Raw genomic sequence first — 19,163 nt, 5'->3', positions numbered from 1 at the left:
CCACTAAATTGTAGCTCTTCTGTAATTAACGCCATGTAAACATACTTGTTTGTCCCCCCAGTAAAAATTCTAGGTGTCCTCTAAAGAAACATTTTTCAGATCGAAGCCTAATTAATTCCATTCAGGGCTGTGCAACTTGTTACTTTAACCGCCCTGAGTCCTTCGGGAGAAGGGCGGTATACAAATTTAATAATTTAATAAAAGTTACTAATCCTGCTTAACTTTCAGGTCTTCTTTAGCAGTCTAATATTCTAATCCTCCATTTTTCTACAGATTTAAAACAAATATAGAAAATGTTGTAACTAAAAGTTGACACTTCCAACAAATGAAAGTTTGGTAATATCTTAATCTACTCTGGTTTTAATTGAATTAAAATTTCAGCTGGGTTTTATAAAACCTTTTCGCTTTAGGCCTTCACTACCATGTGCAAAAAAAAAAGTTCAATCAATCAATTTCAACTTCTTAGGGGGGGGGGAAGATCTCACAAAGTTGGAATTGATTGATTGAACTTTTTAGCCCCACCCAGTCTGCCGTTACCAGCACAGCCACGCCCAGCCAATGGGCCACGCCCACCCAGCACACGATGATACATAAGTGGATTTTGGGTTGCAGTTTGGGCACTCAAGTCTCTAAAAGTTTTGCCATCACTGGTCGCACAACTCTGTTACATTAAAATTAAAATGCTTCTATAGTTTGATGTGTATTAGACCAGCAGAGTAGTATCACATAAGGAGATGAAATTGCTCATCTTAAAAATAAAGTAAGCAATATTCTGTCCCTCAAAGAAAGATCCTCTTCGGATAAGAGAAGGGATTTCATTCAGCATTGTTGAGGTAGCTGTATATTTCTCTCTCTTGGGGGGAAAAAGGGGATAGGCAGCAATTCACTGCACCCAGTGAGGACTGAAAGCTTAAAGCTTAAGATTATTTTTTTTTAAAAAAAGAAGATAAATTGTCCTTCAAATTAAGGCTGAATCTTGGTGATTTCATCAACATATACATATTATGTTTGCAGTAGCATTTTCATTTTGGGATGGAGGGACTTCCTAATGAAGACTTCAACCCTGGGTTTTTCTGGGGGCCCCGCACACAAGCAATGTCAGTTTCCAGGGACAGAACCCTTAGCAGACTCAACTCTTGTTTAGTTTTTGAACCCAGTTAAAACTGATGAGGTGCTGCCAATACAATGTAGCACGTAGTTAAAGCCTTCCCGTTACCTATGTGTGCTAGGGTCAAGGTCCAAATCTTAATACCCCATTGTCAGTTTCCAGAGAGAAAACATGACACCAAAGAAGAGAACTGTACAATTAAAGTCAGCTCATGGCTTATTCAAAAGGCTGAGCTTGGAGAAAAAAAAAGGATGAACTCTTTCATGTATTTCAGAGCAGACTTTTATCTTGTGACACAAGCATACATCAGCACTCCTTCTACACAACTTGTTTCTGTTTGCAAGCCATGCAACCTCTTCTCCCTGAGGCAAACTATCCTATCAATAGATCAGTGGGATTTTCTACAAGCTGGATTTGATGATCCTTAAAGTTTGCTGGAGGTTATGAGATCATGATGGCAAGAAACCAACCTACATATTTTAGGACTGTTTTTCCAACATGGTCCTCTCTAGATCTATTCAGCTTTGGCCATGTATTTGGACATCTCATGGGTGCGTTCGTACAGTTTCTTGGCAGCAATAAGGAAAGATTGCCACTGTCTTCTTTCTCAATATTTCTTCAACTTCCATTCTACCATAAGCTTGAGTGTTATCTCCAGGTTTCCCCTCCATGAACCAACCAGGTTCTGATGAGTTTTTCAGATGCAACCAAGACTGATATATTATGCACAAACACACACATTAATATAAGGTCTAGTTTATTAATTCCACTAATTAAAGCCTTCAAAATTTAAGTATTCTTTGTTGAGCTGTACTTCTGATGACATTCTGGATATGGTAGCATCTTGTAATTTCTTGCAGCTAAGCAGTACTTTCAGAAGTAGCATTTTTAGGAGCGGGGAGCAAAAAATGAAAGAAAGGGAGGTTAAGTCCTTAGCTGGTTGGTTGTTTTGCTGCTCTGTTTCCTGATATCCCCCACATTTTGTTGACAATGTCAAAAATGGGTTTCAGTGCCTTAATACAGTCTGGACTGAAGATACTTTTCTTCCTAAAATGACAGAGAGAAAAAAAAACATCTGACCAAAGTTAACACCCTAACATTTTTATAGGATGGGAAATGTAGTAAAATGTCTAAGTTCAAATAAAGTCCACGATTATGCAGGAATGTATATGCTCTTTTCTTGACAGTGATACGAATAGAGTTTAATCGTGACACCCTCTTGCATGTTTCTTCAACATCCTAATCTAATCACCAATGCCAGGCTTTTCAGGAAACTTCCACCAAAGGACCAATCAAATTGTCTGAGATTCACCAAAGTCAGTGCTACTGTCTAGTCAGGCATCTCAGGGACACATCTATGAACTGGGCTAACTAAAACTTCTAAAAGAATATAATTTCATTGCTAGACTAGGTAACACCATCAGTCCTTGTGAGTGTAGGGTTTGTTCCCTGTTAAGAAACAATAATTTGCCTGACTAGTATTGGGGTAGGTGTATGCATGGTGTTGGTGTGTGGGGGGGTGTGATTTTCTCCTGAATAGTCTTTGATTAGGGTATTGTTTTCTGCTAGATTTTTTTTGTCTGGTGTTAATCCCTGTTTACCTGGATATAGAATGATGGAGAGACTATATTCTGATCTGTTTTTTTTTAATACTTGTTTTGAATGGTGTGAACATGGAGTTTATCTCTGTGTGTCTGCTGATGGCAGATTTGTCTGAATCCTAAGCTTCCAGGAATTCCATAGCATTTCTGGATTTAGATTAGTCTAGGACAGGCATGTCAAACTCGCAACATCATGTGACATCGCACAACGTACCGGGACAGTTTTGCCATTGCCAGCAATGGGGCGGGTGTGGCTTCCATGTGACGTCTCTGGCCTGTGGGCTGGCAATTTGACACCCCTGGCCTAGGATGCTCACATTTTTCCAGTCAAAACTACATTATGATTGAGTCTGCCTAGGTTATTGTGAGATTAAGGAGTTTTGTCATGACTCGTAGTTGGTGTTCATGGATGTGCTCTGCCAGTTACAGGTTACAAGCAGAACAAGTCAACTTTTTCCCCATTATTTTATTCATTACTTTGCAGCCATTCCTCCTAGATTGGACACTTTCTTCATCTACTTTTCAAAAGAAATAGATGCAAACAAATGGTTTCTGCTGAAATACCGATAATATGGCTCCCTGCATGAAAAGCATTCTATATTTCTCAATCTTTGAGGCGAACATTTGTCAAGTATGCACATGATAATTTTGTTTACTGTACTTTGCCCACACTACTTCCCTTGCTTTCTGTCACTCTTCCAGACTGACTGCTATTGAACTCTTAATGATTTCAAAGCTTAATGGAGTGAAGATTAAAAGGGGGCAACAACTCACATTGCTAGCTTGACATTTTGCTCCAGCCATCTGGAGCTTAAGTTGGTTTACCTCCCCCCCACACACACACACTCCTTGACTTTATGAGGCTTTATGACTTTATGAAATATGAAAATGTGGGTCAAGGTAAGCTGCAGCCCTACCCGAGTCCCACAATAAAATGTTCTGCTTTTCTTCTAACCAGAAATAAATGGAACTTCATCCCCTCCAAGTTTGTTAGAATTGTTTCATCTTAAAGATGTAAAGCTTGTCAGTGGTTTATGAATGTGTAGAACAGTTGTTCCCCTTTTTTCTCAATGAGAAAATTTACATCTGTAGTGAAAAACACTTTTCAGCATGCACTAAATTTCAGTGATACTTGATCTCTTTCTGTGATTCTTCAAATAGGTTGATGCACCCTTTTCTAGTCATATCCCAATTTCAATGGGGGAATGTTGTTTTTAGCCATATAACACAGCTAGGGACAATAACCTGGAACCAAGGAATGGATGCTTTTGAAACAGAACCTTGAGATGTGGCACTGGGAAGCATAAGGTCCCGTTTATATTTTCATTTAAAGAAGAAGAGTCTTAAAGGTGAAAATAGAAGCTTGAGGATCTTCAGTCCTTCCTCTGATTCTTCAAGGATCTGAAACAGGAGTCTGCAGGTGTGGAATCCAGATGCAGGATCCAAAGCAAATAACCAAGACTCATTGTAGTGTTTATTAAACAGTATGTAATGGAGGGGACCGCACAAAAGATTAGTGAGTCACCTCTGCAAATGAAGAGATGCACTGATATTTAGACTTTTCAGAATGGAGGGGACAGTGATGTAAAGAATGGAAGGGAAATGATGCATGCATACATATTCATAAGTAATAAAGTAATAGATCTCAGTAATAGATTTCCTGCCCTCCTGCTTTCCACAGAGAACAATGGCCTTTGTATCATTTGCACCTTGAGTTTCCAGGTTCCAGTGGAAACATTTTGATAAACTGGCCGTTGTGAGCTAGATACTACAAGGCCACATTCTTTATGTCTTAATTTGTCTTAAACTGCTCCAGTCCTTTGAGAACTGATTTTTCCAAACACAGGATGGGGTCAATAGGATGGTTATTTCTATGCAGTCAAGGCTTTTTCCTGGTTTTTATTTATGTTGATGCATATTGATCTGAAACTATTACTCAGGTCCTCCAGTTGTGATGTTTTGCAGGATTCAAATCTGTCCTCCTGTGCCTATTTGTAGTTTGATTTACATTATTTAACTCAGGGGAGAAGATGATTGATGTCTTAGGATAGAATTCTCCCTTTCCAGCTAGGACAGTGTTAGTGGTCATTTAAAAGTTAGTGATAAATCCTAACATTTTAAGGATGACAATTGAGGTGAAACTCATTCACTTCTTTTTCTTCTTCTAAGCCTTGCATGCTTCCATTTAGCATCAACAACACAAACTGAACGGAAAAGTTAGTTCAGCTCCTAACATACCCTAACCCTTCCACTGTATATTTTGGGCACAGATTCCGGAAGATGATGCAAATACCTATAAGAGTTGTATTGATTTTTCTCCACTCATTATGCAGTGAGAAATTCGTCCAATCTATTCTGAGGCAACAACTGCTAATAGCAGCTGACAGACAGGATGTCTCATGCCCTGCTCTGCATGTAGTTATCTACAACATAAAGAACACTTTATTTTTCTCTCCTTTGCACTGAATTTGTTCGGACAATGTTTCAAGAGCTTTTTTTGGTCTTTGATTTTCAGTGCATGTTTAATCACCCTCAGAAATTCTATTTTGGTTGAAGGGAAAAACATAAATGACCAGACTTGTCATTTTTGTTTTCAGACCATATTCCAAAGGAAGCTGAAGCCTTTGAAAATTTCTCGAAACTCCGAGATTGTATAGGTAAAAGGCAGAGACATTCTGAAACAAATTTGTCCCTACCATATTCACTGCAAGTTGCAGTTATATGGAATGTTGGGTGTGTTATAAGACCCATTCAAAGTGAATCCCAGCATAACAAGTTAGACAAAAATTCTACTGATCAAAAAGTTCCTAGCTACCCATTTTACTATGTTACAGAGAACCAGAATGATCTTGCTGTGACCTTTGGACATTCCTATTTTTCAGTCGTAGGGCATCTTCTTACAATATTAGGCAACAGTTACCTTATTTATACCTCTGTTCCTTGTTCTTCTCATCCTCCTCTCCTCTGGCAGAAGGGGAAAATGTATAAAATTGCATTCACAAATTAGTCATGAAAATCTATGCATTTATTTATTCAGTTGATATTGCTGCCCATCTCACATCCTTGCCTGCAAGTGTCTTAGATAAAATGAATGAAATGCACAATATCAAAACTCATAATAGTTGAACTTCATAAAATGACCATCAACACAGTTAAGAGATGTGCTGTATGCTGCATCTGGGGACCCAGACCTGGGGGCAAAAAACCTAGCTTCTCAGGGCTTTGCAGAAGGCCAGTTGGGTCAGGAGTAATTTTATCTCAGAGGTAATGAAGCTCCAAAGGTTGTATGCCACGGCCCCATCAGAAAGGCATCTTCTCCTTGGTCCAACTAGCCAACACTCTTTAGCCAACTGCAGACACAGCATGGCCTTCCCATCAGAACAATTTGGGAGATAGTCCAATAAATAAGTACTCTAAGCTTCTCTTCCTTGGATGATGAAGAAGAAGAAGAAGATGATGACAATGATGATGATGATGGTTAGGTGCATAGTCAGGCAGCTATATCATGTTTCCCTGTGAAAAAAGTATCACAGAATGATATATTATTAAATAAATTGTTAATAATTTGAATTATTTAATCATTTAATCATTATAGTTAATTTGATTAGTAAAAATTGTTACAATATTATATGTATACTATAATGTAGACATAATGATATGAGCATTACGAATATAAAAAAATAAAACATAAAACAAAACATTTTATAATTAGCATTTTATACAATTATTAAATAATTATTATCACCAAGTAATTGTTAGGCACACAACAGCAGAAAAACACAGCCTCCAGTTCTTTACCTGGCACTGTCCTTCATTCACACTGAGTTCTTCCCAAGAAGCTAGGATTCTGTGATATATCGTTATAGTAGGTGTTTTTTTTTAAGTGTGGCTCTTTATCATTGACAGATGGAAAATTTATCAATGCATAGATTTTTCTATGATGATGATGATCATTGGTTGCACTCAGCCAGATGTTTAGACTGGATTTGGCTTTTTTTTTAATCTTCCTGGTATAGGCAGATATTGGTTGACGGTATTAAAGGTATTGTCGCAGGATGTGAGTTGTGCCAAGTAAAGCTGCCTTTGGCATTTGACTGGCAATTTTTGTTACTGCCTATGGTCTTCTCGTGATGCTGTAGGTGTTGTGGATTGCATCTGAGGCAGGCAAGTCAAACTCATGACATCACGTGACGTGCGACGTATTGTGACTTTTTCCCCTGTTGCCGGCAATGGGGTGGGAGCGGTTTCAGAGTGACACATCCGGCCGGCAGCTTTTTTTAAATTTATTTTAATTCCATTTATATCCCACCCTTCTCCGAAGACTCAGGGCGGCTTACAAGCTTAGCAGTAGCCTTCATTCTATGTATATGCCTGCTTATTATGGCTTTCATACACCCCCAAGCGGCATTATTACAAAGTCAGCTTAATTGCCCCCAACAATTTGGGTCCTCATTTTACGTACCTCGGAAGGATGGAAGGCTGAGTCAACCTTGAGCCTGGTGGGATGCGAACCTGCACTAATTGCAGGCAGCTGGTGTTACTTAAGGAGGCATTAGCCCACTGCTCCACCAAGGCTCAGCTTGACATGCCTGATCTAAGGCAACCATCACTATTGGTACTCCCTCTGCTTTCTTTTGTCACAACCATTCTACCTCTGCTTGCAGGCCTTTCTATTTTTCCCTAGTTCTTTCTCTTTTATTCTGTTGTCTCCAGATACCAGCACGCCCAATTCTCCAGACTTCTTTGCTTTTCCTATCGACAGTTGTTAATTCTGGCATGTTTTGTGACAGGTGCTTCTCTGTTTAAATTCTGAACTCCCAGAGCATTTTAGCTTCTTTGTTTTCTATTACTTTGTCTATTTTGTGGTCCTACCAGTCCTTGCTTGCAGGCAAATTGCATTTCTTGCAGATATTTCAGTGCATCATAGTTATTTTTAATATGGGTCATTGCACAGTCAGTCATATGTTTGGACTGGATTTGCCATTTTTACATTATTATTATTATTATTATTATTATTATTATTATTATTATTATTATTATTATTATTATTATCCTTCAGGTTACTATAAGGTAGAGAACCAGAACACTTGACTAGCCCTAAGCAGACATTCTACATCCCATTTACTCTGTTCCTCCCCAAGCTAAGAGAAACATTTCTGAGTCTTTTCATGACTGAAGCTTCAAAATTAGCTTTCTGTGAGGACAATTGATTAGAAAATAGGCCTGGGAAGTTCCTGCTCTGCCTCCTTTCACAATAAATTGTAGGAAAAACTAGTGCAGCATGTACAATTGCAACATCCCAAGGGAATAACTGTAGGTAGTGCTTAATTTCTTCCCCATTCTTCTTTGAAAGTCATACAGTGCCATGCCATACATCCTCTATCTACCTATTTCTTTCATTCATTCATTCATTCATGCATGCATTTTTTATAGCTGTCCATCTCATCTCAGTGACTCTGGGCAGCTCACAACAATTAAAGCAATAGCAAAAACAAAAAAAATCAATTAATAAAAAAGCCCTACAAATCCTCAATAAAAACACATTAAAAACAGAAAAATTACCTTCAGAGTTCAGTCAGTGCCTCATCCTCACAATCACTGAACAGGCTCTTCACTACCAGCTGACCCCCAAGCATGATGGCAGAGCCACGTTTTCAGAGCTTTCCCAAAAGCTGGTTGGCTTGATGTTCCAAAGGGCAGATGGCATGGCAAAAAAGATTCTCTTCTTGCTTCAACATGTCTCCCCTGCAAGATATGCTGAGCTTGATAGATGTAACCAGGGAGAGGCAATCCCTCAAACACCCTGATCCCGTGCTCTGTAGGGCTTTACAGGTCCTTACCAGCTCCTTGAATTGAACCTAGAAGCATACTGGCAACCAGTGCAGCTGACAAAACAGAGATATAGTGTGTTAAGGAGTAGACATAACTCCCTGTGCCTCTGCATTTTGCGCTAGTTGCAGCTTCCACATGTTCTTCAAGGGCAGCCCCATGTTACCCACACGACAGCAATCCATTTATGATGTGTCCAGGGTGGAAATGATTGAGAAGACAGGCTCCTGATCCAGGGCCAGGTACAAATAGTACACAACATGAAGCTAACCAAAGGCCCTCCAGGCTCCAGCTGGCATCTGCTCTTTGAGCAGAAGTCATGAATCATGAGCCACAATATCAAATAAAAGAAATTGGAGTTTGGGGCAGAAATGTAATCTCAGAAAGCCTCTCAGACATGACTCTCCCTACTTCTCACGAAGACAAAGGGAGCAGAGAGAAAACACATTACGATTTGTAGTATTTTGTTATTATGACCTTAAAATGCATCCGCATCTTACTTGTCCTTGGTTTCCAAGTTTGGCCTTCCTTGGAAAACTGGCATCAATCTTTTCACTTGGAGAAGTGGCGGGTTCTATGGGGGGATAGAAGTCGCATGGTTGTGATCCAATCCAAAGCCACCACCACTCCCTCATTCCAGGCAGCAGTTAGAGCCTCAATCAGACCATGGAACAACTCCAAGATCCTTCTGGAACCTGTCAGGATTGCTTGTTCCCTGGGATGTTCTGATTGAATAGTCCCATCTCTTTGTGGTGAGAATGGCAACAGAGAACGTCAATGGCTACCAGAGAGTGATCTAACCATGACAAGGGAGTAACAGAGAACTCCCCCAATTCCAGATCTGAACAAAGAGCAGATCCAGTGCAGTATCACATCTCTGGTCCATGGCTCTCATGTATTTATTTTATTTATTTTAATTCCATTTATATCCCGCCCTTCTCCGAAGACTCAGGGCGGCTTACAAGCTTAGCAGTAGCCATGAACTCCTGAGTTACCCCAAATACCACTCTCAGAAAAGGCAACTTGAAGTCTCCTGGAACCATAAACCTGGGTGTAACTCCACCACCAGTCTGGTTATGCAGTCAGGAAGCTCAGGCAGAGAAGGTGCCGTGCACCAATTAGCCAAGTATCTTAAAAATATTACTTTATTTCCGGTTTAATCTGCAAGTAGGCATTAAAATAAATTTGTGAGTCAACTATCATGGTTCCGACAGATGAAACTCTTCAGAAGAACTTCAAGGATGTTTTTGCATTGACATCAACATCCACAAAGGCTGTGTTTCTTCCATAATACTACCTGGGACATTTTAACTGTGACTTTTAATCATAGTAGTGTTTTTATATAACATGCTATGTCAGAAGCAAGTAGAGCACAATATGGCTTAGCCTCATGTCATAATGAGGCCATCTTAGCAGGAGAAAGGAATTCTCACACTCTTCTCTCCCCCCCCCCAATAATTTTGTCATTGCCATCTCTGTGCTTAGCTTCTTTGGCAAAAGGATTGTCATTTTTTTCTGGATTCAATTCAATTTCATTTAGGGGAAAAAGAGGGAAAGGCCTATTGCCAGCCAGCTTGTACCGAAATAAATAATGGATCGCTGCAAATCTGCAATAATTGAAAATTTCTCTTCTTTAAAGATCTCTCAAAAGAAATTTGAAAGAGAGAAAGAGAGTTAAGATTTTTCACACTGGTTTTCTCAAATGACAAAAAGCAAAGTGGATAATGAAAAATGGCCGGGGTGACTGCAGGGTATGATAAAAAAACAAAAAAACAAAAAACCAATGTTTTATGTGCGACACAAGCAGAGCTTTGGATATCTAAAAGAAACCCTCAAGCGAATTGCTGCTTTAATTGTCTCTTCAGCACTGCAGCAGTGCTCACATTTCCTGATTTATTTATTTATTTATTTTATTGGATTTGTATACCGCCCTATTCCCGTAGGACTCAGGGCGGTTTACAGGGCAGTTAAAACCATGAATACAAAAAATTAAAAACAATTGTCCATGCTTACCATAATTAAAGAGAAGCATAGGTCTTCACAGGGTATGGTTCAAAAAAAATGGCAAAACAGCGGTCACAATAATGCAATGGAAACTCCATCCATTTTCATGTACACTGCAAACTTTTATTTTTAAAACAGATGGAACTTTGATGGCATTGTTTGGGCCACAATATTGACTTTTTTGACCACACCCAATGGTCATCCCTGATGAGAGGCATCTGCAGGTATTTGGATCTGAAATGGGAAAAGTGCTTCTCATGTACACTTTTACTCTGCCTGTCAAGGACATCGATGCCCTTGACATTCCCTGAATTGAAATATGCATTGTTCGTGAATTTTGCAGTTACCATGTAAAAGCAGGAAAAAGGAGTGTCTCCTTTTAAGATGGTGTTGACAGACACAGCAGGTGCCCCCATACCAAGTCAGAAGCACTTCTTCCACTTTGGATGCTGATACCTCATTTCTCTGCTGAATGGACCCCAATAAAAACAACATTCTAAGACATAATCCAGTGTTTGGCAAGCCAGAATGATTGGCTTTGAGCCTCACCCTAGAATGAAATCCAAGCAAATTACACTTTATCCATGCAATGTATCAATTCCTCAACCTGGCAATCAGAGAAGAACAGAAGGAAAATATTCATATCATTTCAGTGATTCACATGACAGTTTTGAATAGCTTTATCTTCAGGGGAGATATGGTACATTTGTCTTTCTTTTTTCCCCCCTTCAACTTCTTGAAGTTTATAAACTTAAAAAAAAAAGACAGGTCGGAGTCTTTTGTGACTTCAACCCTGCTTTGAAACATCTGTTTCTTCTATTTCCAGCTCTGTATACAGACTAATTTCCCAGAATTGCCTACAAGATCAAAGGACAAATATAGTCTAAGTAGAAGAAGCTGGGAGGGTCATACATTGGTCCTTCTTTACAGCTGACTTCTTCTGCCAGGACATTGGAAGTTTTCCCAAAGCTTTATGATAGCAAACATGTCTGACCTATTTTTATTATGAGTCTGTGTGTGTTTTTTTAAACCCTTATGGAAAAAAATTCTTACGACAGCAAGAATAAAGTGCCAGATAAAAGAGTGCATGCAAAGATTTCCTTTATGTTCCCTACTTTCGTATCTTTATTTGTGTTTCTTCTAGAAATTGACCAGGGAAGCTGTGGAGATCCTGGAATGCTAGCATATGGCAAGAGAGAAGGGTCAACATTTCGCCACGGAGACTCGTTGACATTTGAATGCCAGCCTGCATTTGAACTGAAGGGGCAGAAAACAATCACTTGTCAAAAAAGTAGCCAGTGGTCATCTCAGAAACCAGTCTGTGTTTGTAAGTCAGTGGGAAAGAATGTCCTTTCCCATTTAACAAGGGATATCTCAGAAAGTATCAAGTGAACAACTTGACATGTTGGGTACGATGGAGGTGGGAAGAAAACCAAACCTACAGGCTCCCCAGCCAGGCTAGCTTTAAACACTTATAGGTGGTTTGGGAGGGACTCGTGCTTCCAAGGATTAACTGAAACTCAGCCATGGAGAAGGAAGCCCCAGCTGGTTGATTGGGGAGGTTCTGGTTATTAACTCCATCCTCCAGTTGTAGCTGACAAGCAGAGAGGCTCCTGACACGTCAGAAACTATCAATCTTCAGAAGAAGCTACCATTCTTATGTCAAGAATCAGCGGTGTTTACAAGCATCAGTCACTATTGTGCAAATTCACAATGTTGTACCGTGCCCAAGTCTCATGAGACTTTATGTGAAAACAGATTGTCTGAGTCTTGGCGAACTTGAAAGATTTTGCCCGTCTCTTTGTATATGTCCTGGGAGTCTGTCTATAGCATCCTAAGTGATGTTCTAGTGCAGGGGTAGGCAACCTCGGCTCTTTTATGACTCACGGACTTCAACTCCCAGAATTCCTGAGCCAGCTTGGCTGGCTCAGGAATTCTGGGAGTTGAAGTCCGTGAGTCATAAAAGAGCCGAGGTTGCCTACCCCTGTTCTAGTGTTTCTGGGTGCCACATTGACAGATCGCCTCTTAAATCAACCCTTCTGTATCTTGCTTAGTGCACCTGGGAGTTAGGTCATGAGGACAGGCTAGACTTTCCTCCAAAGCCTCTACATTCTCCAATAGATGCGGTTAGTAACTAAGAGGTACTCGGTTCCAGAGTTTAATTGAAACTAAGCGCTTGTTAAGTTAGGCTTAAATAAAAGTAGCCTCCTCAACTAATTTTATTTCTCCAATGCCCTTCTTCCTGCAGTAGCACAGGAAAGAAAATAAGAACAACTGTGGACCCTGACTAAATCCAATTTGATCCCTCTCCAAATTCTAAAGTACAAAGAACACTTTGAGTTACAGTATCTAAAACCCTCTTAAAAACCCACTCATGGAAGGATTATGGACTAAAATAACTAGTGGAAAAATCTCTTCTAAAACTACCAAAGAAGTCCTTCTTAGGTGAGAGAGCACTAGGGAAATAAGAGTTAATCCAGTACCGGTGTCTGTCTGATGGATGCTCAAGATAGCCAGCAGGCAAGACCTCAAAAGATAATCAGAGAATCCAGACAGAAACTGTCTGCCTGGCTGCCTCTCTCAATAAACTGTTTATTTCTGCTTCTCATATTTTCCATTTAGTGGTTAATTGTCTCCTTTCGTCCCCCTTCAGATGCAAAAGGGCAGTTATCACTAAGTTTAAAAAACAATGGAAAGGTACAGGATAGTAGGCAAAATAGACAAGTGTTCTCTTTTGATCTGCTCTGCTTCGGGAGAGCTTCCCAATTCTCAGCAGGGACAGCTTTGCTTCTGTCTGGATGCTTCTCTCGTCAAACTGTCATCTGCAGTGATGGACAGAATGAAAGTCGTGGTTGTTCTACAATGCTTCATCTCTGAAAAATGATGGTGCGATCGCTTGGGCTAAAGAGTGCCTATTTGGGCAAAATAACAATCTGCTTTCTCTGGATCTAAGAACGCTCACTAGTCTTAAGATTTGCAAGTATTGTACAACCTATGAAGAAGGTCTGGAACAATTTTAGTTTGCCGTGTATTATATCCCATGCAGGTTTTTCCTATACAATACTTGCAGATTGGTAGCTGGGTATGACTCCTGTGCATTCATTTTCCAACCTACTAGCCTTACCCATGCGTTCAAATTATTCTTATGAAAACTAAAAGTGGAAATATGGTGAAAGAGCCTTCCCAACATCTCTGTGAGTCAGATCTAATGCAGTTCCCAGCTTTTTCTTTCATTGCACCTTTACTTTTTACTTTTTTTTACTAAAAGCCTTTGCACATCCTCATGTGACAGGGATTGGCAGTACAGTGTAGGTAATCCTTGACTTTCTGAAGCCAGAAATTCAGTAATAAATCATTGCAGTCATAACTAAACATTCCCCATGTGACTGGACCTGTTTTTCCCCCCAATATTTTGTAATGCTCATGAAGCAAATGCATTCTTCTGAATGGGTGTTTTTGCTAGAAAGTGGTAAAAAAAATGTTGTAAATCATGGTCACATGACAATGGGATGCTGCAACTGGTCATAAAAACAAGCCAGTTGCCAAGCACCTGACATGCACATGACTGCAAGGGGTGTGTGGTGACATTTTATGATTCTCAGAAGTGCTTCACAGGCCATAGAACACCCATCCCAAAGTTGTCATAATGCCGACTGCTCATCAAAAACCCTCTGTAAGTCAAGGGCTACCTGCAACTGATGGTGTCATGATACACAGTTCTTCTTGCCTAGTAATGACCCCTCGACCATCAAATTTTTAACTCTTTCTGAGAACTAATGTGGTATGGTAGTTAAGACGTCAGACAGGAAGTAAGGAGACCAAGTTCCCCTTTAGTCATGGAGGGTAGCTCCATGTAGACCATATGGGACTCTAGACCAGAGCCCTGAATTGTATGGTTAATTCAGGTGGAGAAAACTGGATCAAATAACAAAGTCAAACAGACAGAACCAGAAGTTCATATACTATGGGTAGAGTTGCACAATAGGGTTGGGCAGTTTATGGTTGAAGCCTTTGTGGGAACCAATAAGGCATTTTGTCTTAGCAGATGCACTGAATCCTGGAGAACTCCACACTGGCCTATTCTGAATGTACAAAAGTGGAGGAAGTGTTACTAGATTCTTCTTATTAGAGTCTTGATCTCTCTCTTTTTATGAAAATCTGTTTCTTTAGAATGACCAGGAGCAGCCCAAATATCTTATGCTATCTAATGGTTTAGAACACAGGTATCAAACTTGCGACATCACGTGACATGTCGCGACGTATCGTGACTTTTTTCCCATTGCCGGCAATGGGGTAGGCATGGTTTTGGTGTGACTCATCTGGCCCGTGGGCAGGCAGTTTGACACCCCTGGTTTAGAACTTGGTTCTAGAAACAAGGCTTCAGTAGAGGAAAGATCCATAAGAAGGTCTGATAAAAAAAGTATCTGTCTTTGTGTTCATACATAAATTGGTTACATTAATATTCTGTTTCTACAACTTATAAATGGAAATGGCAGAGTGTCACATCAACACTCAAGTAAATTGTGTAGGTTTACTTGTAGACATGTAACTGTGGTTGAATATGGATGAGAATCAAACAGTAGATACATATTGAATTGGACTGGTATAAAATATATAAAAACGAACTGGAACTCTACATGTTCAAACTGTAAGCACTGTGCACTGATGTGAATTTTGAAAGAGAGGTGCATATCTCATATAGCACCCATGTTATATGTTCTAAGCCTATGGCTTAGAACAGGGGTCTTCAAACTTGGCCCTTTTGTGACTTGTGCAGTTCAACTCCCAGAATTCCTGAGCCAGGCAACACCTTTTTCATCTAAATGGCATCATAACCATTTTGGTATAATTCAGACTAGGTTTGCAATTACAGAAGTTGGCCATTGGTTTAGAAACATTACCTGTAATGTTGTTGTCAGATTGTTTAAGATAGGGATGAGTAACCTTGTTTTTATCAAGTGAGGCATCTATTCTGCATTACTGTTAGATTTGACTTTGGAACTAAAAGCAAGAAATGGGTGGATCTAAGCCTACAATGGGAGATTAAGGTTTCGGTTCTATCTCCTCATGTTGTCTCTTCATTGCATTTTCATCTTCCTCCCAAGAAAAGGAGAAATAATTCAAATCACATGGGTCTTGGAGAGAGAGGTTTAAACATCTGAGCAAAGTGGGGAAGTTGTCTCACCTATCATAGGTTGTGATTATCTTATGGGATTTTTGGACTGAAGCATCTATTTCAAGTCAAATCAAAAGGGAAGGTTGAGATGAAGATACCCAGGTAGCCATCTGTCATATCTTGAGGAAGATGGTTGTCTTTGTTTACATGGCTCATCCTGCCCTCTGTGGCTTAGCTCAGGTTATTCCCAGGTGTGTAAAATGGCCTCCAAGAAGAGCTTGATAATAGTCCATCCCAGAGTATATGGACTATTTACCATTCAGCCTGTTAATACCCAGCCCCAACTTCCAAATTGCCAGGTTGACATTGGTATTGTAAAATAGGCTTCTCAATTAGGTTGGTGTGGCTGCTTGAACATGTAACCATAGAATGGCAATCATTTCATCAACTTTTGTATAAAGGTGTTTTATACAGGATGGGTATTGGGGGGAAAAAGATCTTTAGTCCCAGCAGACCAAAATGGCAGGTGGTTGGAGCTGTGCCTTGTTTGTGGGTCCTGAATGATGGCATTTTCTCAGCGGGATTGGCAAGAGAAAATAATGTTTACCAAAAGTGGCAAGGTTTTCCTGTCCACTTCTTTTCATGTCATTCTCATATCTCAACTGAAATGCAACATATGAAAGGAAATATGGGTGAAAGGGGTCTTTAGGTTTATAACATCTATTTGGCTGCAAAAAAACCATCTCTCAATCAAAGAGACCTGGACACCAAGTGGGGTGGCTGGCAGAGGAGTAGATCCATCACAGCTTGACTTTCAAGCTGTACTGGGATCCTGGAAGTTTCATTTTTTTCAAGATGCATACTCTCAAATATCCAACTAGTAACAATCGTCTGAAAATTAATATTATCTTTGTGTGGATGAATTACACATTGCTGCAATAGGTTATCTGTACTCAAGTATGTGAGAAATTGAAACAATCAAAAGGCTGCACTGCAGTGGTGAAACAGGTCTGCTTGAGTTAAGTGTGATTGTTTTCAAGTGTAAGGTTACATTTCTCTGACTTGTTCAGACTTTGTTATTATTTTGTTTGGCAATTTGTTTGAAAATGGGCATCTCATTTATGTGCATCTAAAGAAGGAAGTAACACTTGTCAATTTGAAATAGGGGAATTATGTTTTGGTTATGGATGTCTGGATTTTTCTGTTCTCCACATATTGTGTCTTAAAGATGTACTGTATGTTACATTCTTTATAATTTAATATTCAGTTTTCTCCATGAGAACATGGTTTTTTTAGTTGATTAAAATTCATGAGGTATGCCCCATGTTGCTCTATCATATTTCTTTACAACATTTGAGTAGATACACTCAACTTGTCGTCTACCCCGTGACTTGATGACAGGAAAAAAAAACACTTTTTCTGATAACAGTTATGTCAGTCATGATGTAAATCTCACACTAAGTTAAGTGCTTGCTTCATTTTGGCCTTAGCTTGTGTCCTGAATCATGCTTAAGGAAAATGAAGCTTTGTATGTTTCCCCAGAAATTGCAAAGGTGATGGAGAAGAAAATATGAAACAGAAAAGTACAGATGGTCCTTGACTTACAACCATAATTGAGCCCACAATTTTGGTCGTAAGTCACCATGGTCACCATGGCCTGATGGGGATTGTGGGGTTTTTTATTTTTTGTATTCTTAATTTTATTTTTGGGGTTTTATAATTGAATTGTAATTGTTTTAAATCTGGGCAATTATTTAATTTCTTTTTAATGTTTGTATTTTGTATTTTACTTTCGCCCTGTGAACCGCCCTGAGTCCTCAGGGAGAAGGGTGGTATAGAAATATTATTAAATTAAATTAAATTAAATAAAGAAGGTCAATATATAACCATGTCTAATTTTACATTTTTTTTCAGCTGTTGAATATGTCAATTCTAAATTGAATGCTGTGGTCCTTAAATGAACACTGCAGTTTTTAAGTGAACCCCTACTTCCCTGTGGGATCGTTTTTGCTAGAAATTAAAAGTAAATGCCAGTTTTCTGGCAAAAACATTGTAAAGCATGGTCACATGACTACGAGGCATTGCAAATGACTGTCCATGCAGGCTGATTGCTAAGTGCCCACAATGCAGTCACATGACCATACAGGGGAAGCACAGACATCAGAACTTTGAATCCAGGTCATAAGTCTCATTTTTGGAGTCTGTCATAACTTCAGAGGGTTGCAAAGCAACTGGTTGTAAATCAAGGCTGCCCACATTGGTGTCTCTTCTCATAGTGTCTCTTCTCAGGGGACCCCAGTTTATTTACTGTTTATTTCTACACTTGTTAATTTGTTTTGCTATTTGATTCCTTTGAAGTAACCCAAAATGGCTGCCACCGCAACATACTATGAGTTAAAGTTCAGAAAAGCTGAATATACGAATGAAGCCAAATATACAGATGCTCTGAACATAGAATTATTCACTTGTACTTCTCTACTTCTATATTTCCTTAAAGGTTTAGGTTCAGTGACTGGGAGGATGCAGGGAAATGGTACAGACTAAGAAAAGAGTCAGGATGGGCCAGTTTCCTTCCCCAAATTTGACAAGTAATTTCATTGAAGGCTCCCAACTTTGAAATATACAGCTGGTCATTAGACCTGAAGGGAGATAGGAAATACCCAATGCACAATCTTAATTGCATGGTTTCCTAGTCTAAAGCTGTGTTTGCACACTAAATCAACTGCCTGTGGAACTCCGGATGGCCCCTGACCTTTGCTCGTTTCTCCGGGACCTAAAAACTTGGCTATTCGAGCTTGCCAGCCTGGACTGAGGGTTTTGGGTTAAGGTTTTAATTTTTAGTTATTTTGGGGCTATTTAATTTTATTTTATTTTAACCTGTATATATTGTACTGTTTAAATTTGCCCTGTAAACCGCCCTGAGTCCCTCGGGAAAAGGGCGGTATATAAATCGAAATAAATAAATAAATAAATCATGAAACAATCCACCACTTTTCTAGCTGGTTGCACAGATGTAACTGTATTGTTAGTTAGGGTTCAATACATCACGCCAACCAGAGAAATCCTTGTTTCTCTTAAAGCTCAGACATTTAGAATGTGTGCTACATGTAAAAAAAAAGATGGCTTTTGATTTTGCAGTTGTAGGCACCATTTTAATTTTTTTGACACATGTGGAACCCCTAAGGATGACTCTGATGCCCAGCCCAGATATATAGATACCAAGGGAGGAAATGTTAGTTCAGTGAATTTTGGGTAAACATGTTGCTGAAATACAAGCTAGATTTTCTGCATCATGCCTGGGCTCTGTTGCATTCACTCAAAAAATAAGTAGAACTAGTTCCCCCCCCCCCAAAAAAAAAACAGCAAGTAACTTGGCTGATCTTTGAGCCAACTCAGATTAGGTATTCTGTCTTTTCCCAATAAACTCTGAGCATCTTTTTTCTCCTGACTCCTTCCTTGTCATTGATTCCTGCTCTCCAGCTCAACTTCTTTTTCCCTTCAGTTT

At 39.5% G+C, this 19,163-nt stretch overlaps 1 protein-coding gene across 1 annotated transcript in view; it reads left to right on the top strand.

Annotated features, from left to right (window-relative positions):
- Positions 1-19,163, top strand: part of CSMD2 (CUB and Sushi multiple domains 2) — a gene marked incomplete at both ends in the record, with an annotated part of 607,174 nt that overhangs the window by 359,762 nt on the left and 228,249 nt on the right. The window contains one exon of the mRNA XM_083370102.1: positions 11,687-11,869. Within this exon, the coding sequence (XP_083226228.1) occupies positions 11,687-11,869 (183 nt within the window). The remainder of the gene's footprint in view (positions 1-11,686; positions 11,870-19,163) is intronic.

Source organism: Vipera ursinii (assembly GCF_947247035.1).
Source record: "Vipera ursinii genome assembly, chromosome: 9".
Classification (NCBI taxonomy): domain Eukaryota; kingdom Metazoa; phylum Chordata; class Lepidosauria; order Squamata; family Viperidae; genus Vipera; species Vipera ursinii.
This window is presented reverse-complemented; position numbering and strand designations above follow the sequence as displayed.